Source organism: Meriones unguiculatus, chromosome 17 (genome assembly GCF_030254825.1).
Source record: "Meriones unguiculatus strain TT.TT164.6M chromosome 17, Bangor_MerUng_6.1, whole genome shotgun sequence".
NCBI lineage: Eukaryota > Metazoa > Chordata > Mammalia > Rodentia > Muridae > Meriones > Meriones unguiculatus.
In genome coordinates, this window is record NC_083364.1 from 15,397,900 (window position 1) to 15,413,458 (window position 15,559).

The window sequence follows — 15,559 nt, forward strand, 5'->3', positions numbered from 1 at the left end:
CAGGCTGGCACTGGTTGACAGCCAGGGCTGGGGATCAGGGTTGTGCCTGGCTACAGGCCCTGGGTTTCCCCTGTTGGCCACCAAAAGACCAGCCATAGCTGGGGATAAGTCCAAGTTCTGAGCTGTTGGCCCTTGGTACTGTGGCTGATGGGTTCTGGTTGCCTGGGGAAGTGACTCCCCTAAGTAGAGAAACCAGGGCTCTCTGGTTAGCTGGTCTGGGACATGAGCCAAGACAGAAGGACTGCTGGGTTTACGCAGCAGCAATAATGTGTCTGCAGGAGTGGTATTGGGTCAGAAGCATGCATCTTGCTGGGAGCTTTGGGTGAGAACAAAGTTCAGAGCTGGGACTCGGCTATCTTTAAGATTGGACATTGCTTAGTTGGTTGGTTGGTTGGTTGGTTGGTTTTTCAAAACAGGGTTTTTCTGTGTAGCGTTGGCTGTCCTGGACTCGCTTTGTAGACCAGGTTGGCCTCGAACTCACAGAGATCCACCTGCCTCTGCCTCCCAGAGTGCTAGGCTTACAGGTGTGCACCACTGCATCTGGCTCAAGATTGGACTTTAAATGCTGTGCTGTGGACCTTTTCCCAGCACTTCCCAGCCTTGGCAAGTGCTCTGCCACTGAGCTGCACTTTCCCAGCTCCAAGATAAATGTCAGGAAGAGACATCTGAACCCAACAAGAGGAAAGGGAACTACTGATTTTGTTTATTTGTTTTCAAGCCAACATTTCTTTGTGTAGCCCTGGCTGTCCTGGAACTAGCTCTGTAGACCAGGCTTACCCTGAACTCAAGAGATCAGACTGCTGGGATTAAAGGTATGGGCACCACTGCCCAGACTGATTTTTTGTTTTAGTTTTATTTTGTGTTTTGCTTTTCAAGAGAGGGTTTCTCTATGTAGCCCTGGCTGTAGGGTTTCTCTGTGTAGCCTTGGCAGGAACTCTGTGGACAAAGCTGGCCTCTAAACGCTAAGATCTACCTGGACCAAAGGTGTGAGACACAACTGCCCAGCTTGCCTAGCCTGTTGTTGTTTTTTGTTTTTTTTTTTTTTTTATTTTAAACAATGCTATTTTCTTGTTCAGCTAATGTTTACAGAACATTTCTGAGGTAATAAGATTCTGTTGGCTCCTTCTAGTTTTTTTTTTTTTTTTTTTATTCCATGTGTCTTTTCAGTTCATTGTTTTCACTAACCAGCCACATGCTGGAAAGTGGGAATGATCTCATCATGGTGGATAGCAGCAGGCCCCTACTCAACCCTATTTCCCCCCCCACACACACACACACACTGTGTCTCTGTGCCTGGGGAGGAGGGTTAGCAGGCTGCTCTGACGAGCCTGCAGGGGTGTTCTTGGCTGAGGCATGTGTTCTGGCTTCTCTCATCCTCACTGTCACTGTCATGTCCAAGACAGGAAAGAAGTAGGACATCTCATGGTAAGAACTGACCCAAACATGTTTCTTCCTAGCATTTTTAAGTATAAAATCCATTTTTTAAGTATAAAAGCAATAGAGTGGTTTTGAAAGTTCTAGTGACAGAAGTAGTAAGCTAGGAAGGCCTTCCTACCTACAGTGTACACTGATGGCTGTGTCTTTGTATACAGTAACATGGAACAGTCGTTACCCATTACTGTACACTGATAGCTGTGTATCTTTGCAAGAGTCACCTATCATTCTTACAACAGGGACCTTTTAAAAAAAATGTAGCTTAAATCTCTGCTTAAAGCACCCCATGGTCTCAAAAGAAGCAGCTTTAACCTTTGGCCTAAGCTCATCTTGTGAGAACATCAGAAATGAAACAAGACATTGGATGAAATGATAGCTGTGGCAAATGCCACAAAGTAAACTACAGGATATAAAGGAGATACTGTGGGGCCCTACCTTATTTTGGATGCCAGAGAGTATGTCACCTCAAAGAGACAATGGTCATAAAGCAGCTGCCTGCTGCATGTTCTGAGTTCACATACACACAGTGCACGGCAGCTGGCAACAAGGTGTGCAAAAGTCTGTCTGGGAAGGGAGACATTTTATCCTGGACAAATGGTTAAAATAAGCCCTTGTTAATCATAGCAACAATCTAATCTATACTTCTCTACCTCGTATTCCCCATCTAAATTATGGAGAAGCGGTTTTGCCTGTCATATCAACTGGATTTCAGTATGTTTTGAAGGATGTAGACTTTTAAAGAATGCCATTATTAGCTAGATGTGGCAATGTGTGCCTTTAATCCCAGCACTTGGGAGGCAGAGGCAGGTTGAGTCTCAGGCCAGCCTAGTCTACAAAGTGAGTCCAGGAAAACCAGGGCTCTTGTTAAAAGAAACCCTGTCTCGAACCCTACCCTTCCCCCAAAAAAACCATTACTGTTACCCTTAAAGAAACTGCAAGCATGGCTGGAGAGATGGCTCAGTGATTAAGAGCACTGGCTATTCTTCCAAAGGTCCTGAGTTCAATTCCCAGTACCCACATGGTGGCTAATAACCATCTGTGAGGGGATCTGATGCCTTCTGTCATAGGTATACATGCAAATAGAACACATCATATGTATAAATAAATCTTTAAAAAAAAAAAACTGCAAACAAGAACTGAGAGCTGCGAACTGGCTCAATGGCAAAGAACACATAATTGTTCCTGCAGAAGACCTGAGTTTGCTTCCCAGCACCCACATGGCCGCTCATAGCCAGTAGCTCCAGTCCAGGTTATCCAACACCCTTTTCTGAACACCTGAGGCACTAGGGATACATGTGGTTGCACTGACATACATGCAAGCAAAACATACACATAAACCTAAAAAATAAAAATGGGCTGGAGAGATGGCACAGTGGTTAAGAACACTGTCTTCTCTTCCAAAGGATCCAGGTTCAATTCCCAGCAATCACATAGCAACTCACAACTGTAACTCCAATAATACCTTCACACAAATTACATAAAATTAATTAAAAAAAAAAAAAAAAAAAGGAAACGTAACCATTCCTCAGTAACAGTTTAATATCTCCTTTAAATTTTCCCCAAACCACAAAAGTGGTGCCTGGATCATAGAAGCGAAGCTTGATACAGTTTCCCAAATACTAAGTTTTGTTTACAGTGTCCTAGGAATTCTGAGATACCTCCCATGGTGACTTTCCACACAGGCAGGTATGGTGCTTAGAATAAGGCTGGTATTGGGTTGCATTTTCTGTTTTTTGAAGCTGAACGCTGAGTGCAGGTTCTCATGTCTAAGCATTTGCAATAATGCATTATACATTTAGATATATTGCTTGTTTAATAAATACCATACACAAACATTTATTTAAAAAACAGTTTTTGAGAGGCTGGAGATATGGCTCAGCAGTTAAGTGCACTGGCTGTTCTTCCAGAGGATCTGGGTTCAATCCCAGCAACCACATGACAGCTCACAATTGTCTATAACTCCAGTTCTAGGTGATCTGACATTCTGCCTCACACAGACAAACATGCACGCAAAACACCAATGTCACAAGTCTGTAATTCCAGCACTCAGGGAGGCAGAGGCAGGAGGATCTCTGTGAGTTCTAGGCCAGCCTGGTCTACAAAGCAAGTCCAGGACAGCTAAGGCTACACAGAGAAACCTTGTCTTGAAACACAAGAAAAATGTGGGTGCTGGCACAAGCCTTTAATCCCAGCACTCGGGAGGTAGAGGCAGACAAATCTCTAAATTTTAGGCCAGCCTGGTGTACAGTTCCAGGACAGCTAGGGCTACAAAGAGAAACCTTGTATCGAAAAACTAAAACTAAAAAAAAAAAAAAAAAAAAAAAAAAATTGAAACAAAAGTGACCCTGGCTATCCACAGATTTACTACGTAAACTAGGCTGTCCTTAAACTCACAAAGATCTTCAATTAAAGACAACTTTTAATTTATATTTTTTTGGGGGGGTGGGTTTTTTTGTTTTTGGGGTTTTTTTTGAGACAGGGTTTCTCTGTGTAGCCTTGGCTCTCCTGGACTCCCTTTGTGCTGGGATTACAGGTGTTCGCCACCGTGCCAGGCTCCAACTATTTATTTTTGAGACAATGCGTTTTAAGTTCCTCCAGGCTCCGGCTCCGGCTCCCAAATGCTGAGGTTACAGGTGTGAGCCGCAGTGGCCGGGGTCTGTCTATTTGAAAATTATGTTGAGGTGTCTGGGAGCTCACGAAGGCTGGGATACATACAAGCTAGGGTAGTGTTCTTCCACCGAGCTATATTCTCAATACTCGCCAATACTATCATGTTATCATCAATATCTACTTCGTGAAACTGGTCCCACCTCTTTTTCCCCTCCTTGAGACAGAGTCTCACTGTAACCCAGTGGCTTAGAAATCCTAATCTGACCTCAAACCATTCCGCCTCAGGCTCTGGTGTTCTGGGGTTACAGGAGCCGGCTACCTCGCGCGACCTGGCTCCTCTATTTTAACGTTATCTCAAGTGACGTTTGTCAGGACCTCGTCGAGCAGTCAGTGATCTTCTCGTCTCCACGTGGCCTTACCGCTCTCGTTTTGGAGACGAAAGCCGAAGGAATACATAAAGGGGGTGACGAGCACTTGAGCGGCGGCGCGCAGGACGGCGGCGTCCGCGCCGATGGCCAGCGTCCAGCCCGCAGAGAGCCGGCGCCCGCGGCGCGTGGCCTCGGACCCGGGCTGACGCAGCTCCGCCCCTTCGAACTCTACCTCTCCACCTTCCTGACCTATAGGCGCAGGCTTCTGTGAGCAGGGGGCGGGGGCGAGGCGGGGCCGTCGGGCTGGCATCGTCCCCAGCCACTGCCGCCGAGAGGAATCGGAATAGACAGGCAGCTGCACCAATCGGCGTGAAGTCTGGGGCTGGCACGAGCCAATGACATGAGGAGGCGGGGCTGAGGCGTGTGTGGAAGGGCCCCACGGATTGTTGTGGCGTCAGACGCGCGGCGTAGCGGTCTGTGTCCGCGGCCCGGGTATCCTCTGCTGCCATGAGCTACACAGGTAGGCCCATCGGGGTGAGGGTGTGCTCCGGGCCAGCCGGGCCGGGCCGGGCCGAGTCGTGCCAGGCTCGCCCACCTCCCGCGGTGCTGTGGTCACTGCCCTCTATGGTCACAAAATGGCGCCTCGGGCTCCTCTCTTCGGGGGTCGCATCCCTCCAGCCGTGGCTCCCAGTGACCTCAGCCTGGCATCCCGGACCCCTGGCTGCTCGCGGCCTTGTTTGTCTTGCGGGCCTGTAGGTCCCGGGCCTCGGCGTTAGGTCCCGGCTTCCACCACCTCCGTCCCAGGTTAGTGCCCCACGGACCTCCACGTCCTAAGACATCGCTTCTCAGGCCTGAGCTTTTGAGATCAGTCCGTTGTGTCGACTGCTGTCGCCATTGCCTGCCCTGCGCAGTTTCGGTGCAAAACGTCTCAGATCCTTATTCACGCCACTCCCCTCTTCATCTGGTCCAAAGCTGGAAGAACCGCCAGCCTTTCCCCCAACCCCCACGGGAGGAGGCTTATAAATAGTAAATATATGAGGGCCCTGAGCTGTGCAGGGAGCTTGAGGGACCGAGATTGAACCTTGGCGAAGAATAACTACTTTCCACATTAACTGACTCGACTCACCGAATTAGGTGCTGAATGGGCACCATGAATGATGGTTCGAGGAATTCCTTAAGCAGCTTATAGGCGATGGCAGACATTAGTAGGCCAATAAATGAATGCACACTGTAATTGTGGGCCCTGGGTATCCTGAAGGGATTCAGCCATTACATGGAGAGCTGCAAAGCCTCTGGCAAGAGGTGACGTTTAAGAAGAGATCTAAGCGGAATAGGTGAAAGTAAAGATAGCTCAGTAAGCCATTGCTGTAAAACATTCTGGGCTGGAACCACCTACCTTCTCAGAGCAGTGGCATTTGAGCAAAGAGAAAGGTGGGTGATGAGCATGGGGGGGTGGAATATGCTTAAGTGACTAAATCATTCCTTGGTGGCTTGCCAAGGCTGCCTGGGTTTGCCTTGGCAGTGACCAATGAAACCTATCAGTCAGCGTCATAGGCAGTGCCTCCCACTTCGCTGGAGGTATTTCAGGCTTAAACTTAAGTGGTTGCTCGGTAACCCACATTCTGCTTGGAATGTTCAAGGCTTTGAATGGAACCCAAGCCTTTTATGCCAGTCCTCCTAAGCCCCTGAGTCAAAAGCTTGCCAAGAGAGCCAGGCAGTGGTGGTGCACACCTTTTAGTCCCAGCACTCTGGAGGCAGAGGCAGGCACATCTCTGTGAGTTAGAGGCCATTCTGGCCGACAGCCAGGGCTACACCAAAAAACCCTACCTGGGGTGAGGGGAAGCCAACACCCATATGTTTTCTTTTATTTATTTATTTATTTATTTATTTAGAGGCAGGATTTATTTATTTATTTATTTATTTATTTTGAGGCAGGATTTCTCTATGTGTAGTTAGTTTTGGCTGTCCTGGAACTCACTCTGTAGACCATGCTGGCCTTGAACTTACAGAGATCCTCCTGCCTCTGCCTCCCGAATGCTAGGATTAGAGGTGAAACCTTGGGTTTTCTAATGCCAGTGGTTCTCGATCAAGGTGATTTTGCCTGCCTTGCCTCCCAGGGGTATGTTTGGCAGTATCTTGAGTGGTGTTTTGTTGTCTTAGAGTGTGGAGGGGCTGGGAGAGAGTGCTACTGACATCTAGTGGATCAAAGCTGGGGATTCAAGCTCTGCAGCCTGAAGTGCATAGGATGGTTTCCATTACAAAGAATTTTTTGATGCTAAACATCTGAGGTTAGGTAGGAGTGTCGGGAGGTTTTGCAGCAGTATTAGTTGAAAAAGAAAATTATTAAGCTTGGCGGTGGCGGCACACGCCTTTAATCCCAGAACTCCAGAGGCAGAGGCAAGAGGATCTCTTTGAGTTCGAGGCCAGCCAGGTCTACAGAGTGAGTTCCAGGACAGCCAAGGCTAAACATATAAACCCTATCTTGAAAAACAAAACAAAAAAAGAAAATCATTAAATAGAAGGCATGCTTAATGTCTCTAGAATTATGCTGTAATTCTCTTTACCAGCTCTGATCAAGAATTGAAAACAGTTCTGCATGTGGGAACAGGGTTGCTCAAGAACAAGAGGATGAATGATTGGGTGTTATGGGATAGCTTGATACTGGAGCACTTATTTTTACAGATGAGGAAAGTGAATTTATTCACTAATGGCCAATTGTTCTGTTTTTGTTTTTGTTTTTCTTTTCTTTCTTTCTTTTTTTTTTTTTTTTTTTCTGAGACAGGGTTTCTCTGTATAGCCTTGTCTTTTCTGGAACTCACTTTGTTGATCCACTGACCTCAAACTCACAGAGATCCTCCTGCCTCCCTGGTGCTGGGGTTAAAGGGGTGTGCCATTGCTGCCTGCTGAAATTTTTATTTTACTTTAATGTGTGAATGCTCTTTCTGCATGTCAGAAGAGGGCATCACATCCTATTATAAATGGCTTTGAGCCACTTTGTGGTTGCTGGACCACATGTGAGCTCAGGAGCTCTAGAAAAGCAGCCAGTGCTCTTAACTTCTGAGCCCCACCTTCAAGTCTTGTAGGCTGTAATTCTGGGTTTTGTGGTCACTGAAGTAGCCAAGCTAAAGATATAGCGATTAGTTTTCTTTTCATCTTGTTAGACTAAAAAGCCAGCAGTAACTTTATAATATGGTTCTTTCCCTTTAAAGAAGCTGGCTAGAAGCCTGTCAGTGGTGTCACATGCCTTTAATCCCAGCACTCCAGAGGCAGAGGCAGGTGGATTTCTATGAATTCCAGGTCAGCCTGGTCTAAAGAGTGAGTTCCAGGACAGAAGACAGCCAGGATACAGAGAAACCTTGTCTCAGAAAAAAAAAAAAAAAAGCTGGACTTGTGGTGCATTCTTATATATAATCCCAGCACTTGAGAACTTGAGAGACAGAAATATAAATTCAAAACTTGCCTGGGCTACATAGAGTCTGTCTCAAAAAACATCATAAAAGATTACTGATTCCAAAGATATGTAAGACATTCATTTGTTAAGAATCTCACACTCTGGCTGGCCTCTGTTTATTTATTTATTTATTTATTTATTCTCATTTTTTTAAGACAGGGTTTCTGTCTTGGCTATCTGGGACTCACTTTGTAGACCAGGTTAGCCTCCAAGGCTCATGGCAGTTGAATTCATGGCAATTCTCCTGCCTTCATTTTTCTAAGTCACTTTAATTATAATTTAGTGGTTAAGTCTTAGAATCCTTGAAGTATATGTCACTATTGTTATGTGTATGTGTGTATGTCTATATGTAGGTATGTGCACATAGGTGTTGAAGCCAGAAGAGGATGTTTGGATGCCTGGAGTTGGACTTATAGATGGTAGTGAGCCAAAATGTTGATGTTGGGAGCCAACTCAGTTCTCTGTAAGAGAACACATTAACTTTGGAACCCATCTCTAGTATGGAGTGGGGAGGACGGGAACAGAAGAAAAACAGCAGGCCTTCAAACAAAGGTCTGCCATGTACTGGTATTTTTATAAAACTTCTCTCAGAGCGTCATTGTGTTAAGAATGCCACAAGTGCAGCAGCTGGTGGTTCTAGCCTAGATTACATTTAGGGTAACAGTTGTCATTTGAAAGCTTGTCTGGTCTTGGAGTCCCTACCTCCAGCGTGACTCAGACTCCTATATCTGGCAAATTGCTTCTTGCTGTGGTTGTTTGCCATGGGTTTCTCTGTGAGGCCACCTGGAAGAACCCTAATATCACAGCAGCTGTTTTCCTCCAAACTAGGAAAAAACAAACAAACAAGAAAGAGTACTGCAAAAGGTTCAGAAGTCAGTCATTTCTACATGACTTAGTGGTCACGCTGGATACTTCTGTTACTCTAGGGATAGGGAAGACTGTATCATCTCAGGAACACAGAATCGTTACAGGTCATCTCAGAGGTTGGTTATCAGCATCCTTCATCTCTCTGTATTTGCAACATTGGGGACAGAGCCTCAGATTCTTCTGTGTGACAGGAAAGCATTCAAACACTGAGCTACTCTGTTTGTCTGTGTCTGTGCATCTGTCTGCCCCACCTGTCAGTCCCTATCTTTAGTTTTTCCTTCGGGGAGAGGACAAGATCCTGTCCTGAGTAAACATAAACCATTTGCTCTGCTGTTTTCTTACTGAACTCAGTATGTATATCTGTAAAGATGTAGCCTTTTATTCCAGTATCCTCAGCCTTCTACATCTGTGAGTTCTGTGTTTGTGGGTTGAGCCCATAGAGAATTGAAAATATTTGAGAGGAAAGGTCTATCTCTACTAACTACGTACAAACTTTTGCTAGTATGCTCTAAATAAAACAGTATGGCTATTTATATATAATTTACTGGACTTGCTTTGTAGACCAGGCTGGCTTGAATTCATAGCTATTCACTTGCCTCAACTTCCAAAGTGCTAGGATTACAGGCATGTGCCATTGCGCCTGTCCGATGCTGTCTTATAAGTAATTAAAATACACAGTGGAATTTACATATGCAAATACAGGGCATTTTATAAAAGGTAGTTCAACATCTGTGAATTTCCTTATGTTTGAGTAGCCTGTTCTGGAATAAGTCCCCAGCAGAAACTAAGTGACAACTTTATTTAAATTGTGCAGTATGTGCCAGGTCAGGTAGCACAAGATTGTAATTCCAACATCCAGGAGGCCTAGATAGAAGAGTCACAAGCTCACAAACCTGTCAGGGTTCTGGAGTAAATTTGAGGCCTGTCCAGCAGTTAAGTGAATGCATCTCAAAATGCAAAACAAATAAAAAGATACAGCACGGTGGTGGAACGCTTGTCTAAGATGTGCTGGATTCAGTTCCCCGAACACACAGGCAAACTACCCACCATGCCATGGTGCATTCGCATAATCCCAGCATTGGGCAGGTAGAGGCAGGAGGAGTAAGAGTTTGAGTTATGTAACTAGACCCTCCTGAACAAACCAAATCAGTGTTAGAGAGATATGGCTCTGTGGGGCCCTCAGTTAGGTCTTCACCACTGCAAAACAGAAAAACTGAAAAGAAACCACCTTACAAACTGACCAAAGGAGTGCACACCTGTAGTTCAAGCTATTGCAGCTTCAGCAATGCAGTAAGACCTCAAGATTACCATATTACATAAAACCTGGGAGCATTCTGGTGGCAGTGCTGTTGCAGACAAGTTTCCAAAAAAAATCAGTGGAGGAGTTGGTGTCAGATACCTCATTCTGATTATTCTCTATACGAGACTCCCAAGTGAATATTTTCCTTTTTTAGCATGTGTGCACGCATATTTGAACAGCTGTGTTTGCAAACCAGAGGTCAACTTCATTGTCATTTTTCTAGTGCCATCTATCTTGTTTTCTCTTTAAGCAGGGTGCCATTAGCTTCGAACTTCCCAGTTACACTAAGCTCTGTTAACATGGAAGCCTTGGCTTATCCAACCTCATCCCTAGTTCTGAGAGCCCTTGATTTGCAGAACATTTTTGGACTTAAAAAAGTACTTACCTTTGCCAGGCAGTGGTGGTGCATGCCTTTAATCCCAGCACTCAGAAGGCAGAGGCAGGTAGGATCTCTGAGTTCTAGGCCAGCCTGGTCTACAGAATGAGTTCTAGGACATCCAAGGCTACACTAAGAAACCCTGTCTCAGGAAAAAGAAAAAAAAAAAGTACTTTACTTTTTAATTTTGGACAGGGATCAGGATCTTGCCATACTGACCTTGATGGGGATGAAGTGAGAAACATAGTTAAAGCATCCAGTAGGGAAGCACTTGCCCCGTCTTCCCTGCAGACTATTGTTGCTGTGAGTCTGTGGGAGGCTGGGGTCATCTCGCTCTGTTTCAGTACCTTGAACCCATGGCAGTCCTTCTGCCTCGGCCTCATGAATGCTGGTATTTAGGCTGTAAGCCTTCCACTGAACAGCTGTATGGGAATTTGTACCCACATAGATGGTGTTTGATGTATGTTTTTGTTGGAAATGTTGTTTTTAGTTTTTGAGCCATGGGCCTAGTAGTTCTTAATCATTATTTCAGCACTAAGTATGGAAAGATGTACATGATACATATATTAGACAAGACCTCCCTATTTAAATAATCATGCCTACAACTCACAGTCCTGCTTTTGCTTTCTCAAAGTACAGGATTACAGGTGTGCTATGCTTGGTTTCATAGTGACTTCTGCGGAGTGGAATGCAGAATCTAAATGCTTGCGACCAAAAGTGCTTTGAGATATTTTTGAATTTTGGAATATCCCTAGTGATGTCTTGGGTTGGACCCAAGTCAAAGAAGTAAATATTTAGGTTTCACAGGCACCCTGTTATCTGAACCTGAAGCTTTTTGTTTTGGTTAGTTTTGTTTTGAAACAAGATCTTACTATGTAATCCTGTGTAAACCAAACTAGCCTTGAATTCAGAGATCCATTACCTCTGCCTTCTGCGTGCTGGGATTACATGTGTGTACCACCACGTCCAGTTGCCTGAAGGTAATTTAAATAAAATAATTTTCATTTACTTGCATTTGGATTGCAACATAAGGTCAGGTCTTGTGTGGAACATTACTCTTGTAGCCTCAAGTTGGCAGTTAGAAAGGTTTAGATTTTGATGCATGTTTATACTCCTGTAATTCCATCACTCTGGAGACTAAGGATAAAGTGATGAGTTCAAGATCAGCTTAGAGTACATACAAAGATCTTGTCTTAAAAAAGGTGAAAACAAACAAAAACTAGGAGGCTGCAATGGCTCAGTGGTTAAGTCCTCTAGTTACTGTTGCAGGGGACCTGGGTTTAATTCCTAGCACCTATATGGCAGTTCACAACCCTCTGTAGCCCTGGTCCCGAGGGATCCAGTGCCTTTGGCTCCACAGGTACCATTGTGCTTGTGGTGTGCAGGCCAAACACCCATACATGCAATAAATAAAGAGCTTTAAAAAACAAAAAGTTGGGGCTGCAGAGATGGTTCAGTGGTTAAGAGCACCAAAGGACCTGGTGTTCGATTCCTAGTACCCACATGGCAGCTCACAACTGTCTTTAATGCCAGTTCCAAGGGATCTGACACCTTCACACTAACGCACATAAAAAATTAAAATAAATTATTTTTTAAAAGTTGTGTTTTTTAAGGCTTTTTAAGAATTTAGGTTAGGCTGGGCGGTGATGGTGCAAGCCTTTAATCCCAGCACTCGGGGAGACAGAGGTAGACAGATCTCTGAGTGGCCGGTAGAGTGAGTTCCAGGACAGGCAAGGGTACTGGAAAAATGAAAGAAAAAGAAAAGAATGTAAGTTAGAGCCAGATGTGGCACATGTCCTTTGTTGTTGTTGTTTTTGTTTTTTGTCTATTTTTGGTTTTTTAGACAGAATTCTCTGTGTAGCCTTGGCTGTCCTGGACTTGCTTTGTAGACCAGGCTGGCCTTAAACTCACAACTGTTCCTCTTGCCTTTGCCTCCCTGAATACTGGGATCATGGCACATGCCTTTAAACCCATCACTCAGAAAGCAGAGTCAGGTGGATGATCTCTGAGTTGAAGGCCAGCTTGCTCTACATAGCAAGTTCCAGGACAACCAGGGCTACACAGAGAAACCCTGTCTTGAAAACCAACAAAAAATATTAGGTTAGAGCCAGGTGTGATGGTACATGCCTTTGATATAAGCACTCAGGTGACAATGAAAAGTTCCAGGACAGCCAAGGCTACACAAGAGCAATACTGTCATGAAAAACAAAAACCAAACCAAAACAACAACAAAAAACAAAACATAACAAAAACTAAACCCCAGATTTTAGGTTAGAGAGGCTCACTGTATGTATGGTACACTTATTTCCATTTAAACATGGCAAACATAGGTGATCCCATTTTAGCAGTGAGGTCTGGGATAGCTTTTGGAGATACAATGCTTGCCCAGCATGATTGATGGCCTGGGTTCCATCTTTAACCTCAAGCTAATACACACTTTGTTTGTTTGGTTTTTTTTAATTTTTAGTTTTTTGTTTTTTGTTTTTTTAAGATTTATTATGATAAAATGTTCTGTCTCCATGTACACCTGCACGCCAGAAGAGGGCACAAGATCTCATTATTGATGGTTGTGAGCCACCATGTGGTTGCTAGGGATTGAACTCAGGACCTCTGGAAGAGCAGCCAGGGCTCTTAGCCTTCTGAGCCATCTCTCCAGCCCCCCACACTGTTTTGTAAGGCAAGATCTCATGTAGCCGGCCCTGGTCTTGAACTCCTGATGATTGAAGCTCAACCCTCTTAAGTGCTAGCGTAACAGATGTATGCCACCATTGCCATGCAATCCATAAACTTACAACTTATGCTTATAATACCTAACACCTGGGAGACTGAAACAGGAGTAATATTGTGAATTTGAGACCAGTCTGGGCACTAAGTGAGACCCTTTTTCATAAAACAGCCAGGCAACGATGCGGGAGTATTGGCAGTCACATGACTTCAAAACTACCTCCACCTTTTTTTGAAATGGAAGTAGTCCTCCTCCTCCTCCTCCTCCTCCTTCTTCTTCTTCTTCTTCCTCTTCTTCCTTTTCTTCCTCTTCTTCTTCTTCCTCTTCCTCTTCCTCCTCTTCCTCTTCCTCTTCTCCTTCCTCTCCTTCCTTCCTTCACTTTCTTCCTCTTCCTCCTCCCTCTTCTTCTTCTTTTCTTCCTTCTTCTTCTTTCTTCTTTCCTCCTCTTCTCACTGCCCTAGAACTCCCTTTATAGACCAGGCTGCCTGGAATTCACAGAAATCCATCTGCCTCTGCCTCCCAAGGTCCACCACCACTGCCTGGCCAGAAGTAGCTTTTCTTAGTGATTTGTTACAAGTGTTTTCCTTATTCATTCACCAAAATGACTAGTAATGTAAATGTTTACACATTTTTATGTAGTCCTTGTAACAAGTTAAACATGACCTGTCTTTCCATGGTTAATGTATTCAGAGGTCTAATTAAAGTATGAAATCTACAGGTTTTAGAGGTTTCTCAACTGAAGGGCACCTTCTACTAATCTGTATTGAAATGCTGTTAGTCACTTTCCTATGGCTGTGTTGGGGAAATTAACCATCTTGTGCATATGTTTAGGTTTTGTCCAAGGATCCGAAACCACTTTGCAGTCCACATACTCTGACACTAGTGCCCAGCCCACCTGTGATTACGGTAAGTGTGGCCGCTGGTGGGAGCCAGTGTTCTGCTTTCTGCTTGGTTGCTTTTAACTTTAACGTCATCCTGTCTTCCTTAAACAAACTCAGACTGATAAATGCTACTGTGGCCCATTTGAATGGCTTTGCCTCTTTGAGACAATCTATAAACAATAGCTTGTATCGCTCAGCAAGCTGGGCTGTGAAATATTGATTCATTTGACTTTTTCACATTTTGTGGAAGTAATATGGTTCTTGACCAAAGATACAGCTTCAGTAAATTTCCCATGAGCATCTGGGAAGAAGCCAATCAGAGGCTAGCAGTCATGTTCAACCTTTTGACATTGGAATATATGACATTATTATCTACAAAGCTTTCTCTATAAAGCAGTAGAATTGAGTTACAAAATAAAATTTGAAAAAAACTAATAGTGTTTTATGAAAATGTATGGGTTTTGTGTTGAGTATATTCAGAGCTATCTGGAACTCCCTGTGTAAACCAGGCTGGTCTCAAACTCACAGAGATCTGCTTGCCAAGTGATAAGATTAAAGGCGTGTGCCGCAGCTACCACCATCCTGCTTATTTTAACTTTTTGCCAGTTTTTTTTTTCTTCCTTTCTTCCTTCCTTCCTTCCTTCCTTCCTTCCTTCCTTCCTTCTTTCTTTATTATTATTATTTTTTCTTTTCTCTTTTGGTTTTCAAGACAGGGTTTCTCTGTGTACCCTTGCCTGTCCTGGACTTGCTTTGTAGACTACACTGGCCTCGAACTCAGAGAGCTCTGCCTGCCTTTGCCTCCCCGAGTGCTGGGATTACAGGGCCACTGGGCCTTGAGCCAGTTTCCTTTTTTAGATTTATTTATGTTCATTTTATGAGTATGCATGTTTTGCTTACTTGAATGTCTGTGTACTGTATGTGTTTGGGGCCCACGAAAGGAAGGCATCAATCAGATCCTGTAGAAATGGACAGATGGTTATTAGTTGTCGTGTGGTTGCTGAGAGGGTCACATAAGAGCAAAAAGTGCTCTCAACTGCTGAGCTATCACTTCAGTGCCTGGATTTATTCTGCTCTCTCTCTCCTTTTTTTTTTTTTTAAGGTGTCTCACCATGTAGCCTTAGCTGTCATGGAACTAACTCATAGAGATCCACCTGCCTCTGCCTTCCAAATGCTAGAGTTAAAGATGTGCATCACCATACCTGGCTTTTTTTAACTCTTGTTTAAAACTTGCCCTGCAGCTGGGTGGTGGTGTTACGCCGCCCTTAATCCCAGCACTCAGGAGGCACAGACAGTCAGGTGGATCTCTGTGAGGTTGAGGCCGGCTTGGTCTATACAGGGAGTTCCAGGACAGCCAAGGCTACACAAAGAAACTCTGTCTTAAAAATCAAAACAAAACAAAAAAATTTTTTCTTGCTTATAATTTGCTTGCTTTTGCACATAACAGTGCATTTCTTCTTCTTTTTTCTTTTTCTTTTTCTTTTCTTTTTTTTTTTTTTTTTACCCCGGAGACAGGGTTTCTCTATGTAGCCTTGGCTGTCCTGTACTCA

The 15,559-nt window shown here is 44.3% G+C and overlaps 1 protein-coding gene across 3 annotated transcripts in view; it reads left to right on the top strand.

Annotated features, from left to right (window-relative positions):
• Window positions 1-4,802: 4,802 nt before the first annotated feature.
• Akap8l (A-kinase anchoring protein 8 like) overlaps window positions 4,803-15,559 on the top strand; it is a 35,634-nt gene continuing 24,877 nt past the window's right edge. For all 3 annotated transcript variants that reach the window (XM_021637537.2, XM_021637538.2, XM_021637539.2), the window contains exons 1-2: window positions 4,803-4,932; window positions 13,963-14,037. In XM_021637537.2, coding sequence (XP_021493212.1) covers window positions 4,920-4,932; window positions 13,963-14,037 — 88 coding nt within the window. In that variant the 5' untranslated portion in view covers window positions 4,803-4,919. The remainder of the gene's footprint in view (window positions 4,933-13,962; window positions 14,038-15,559) is intronic.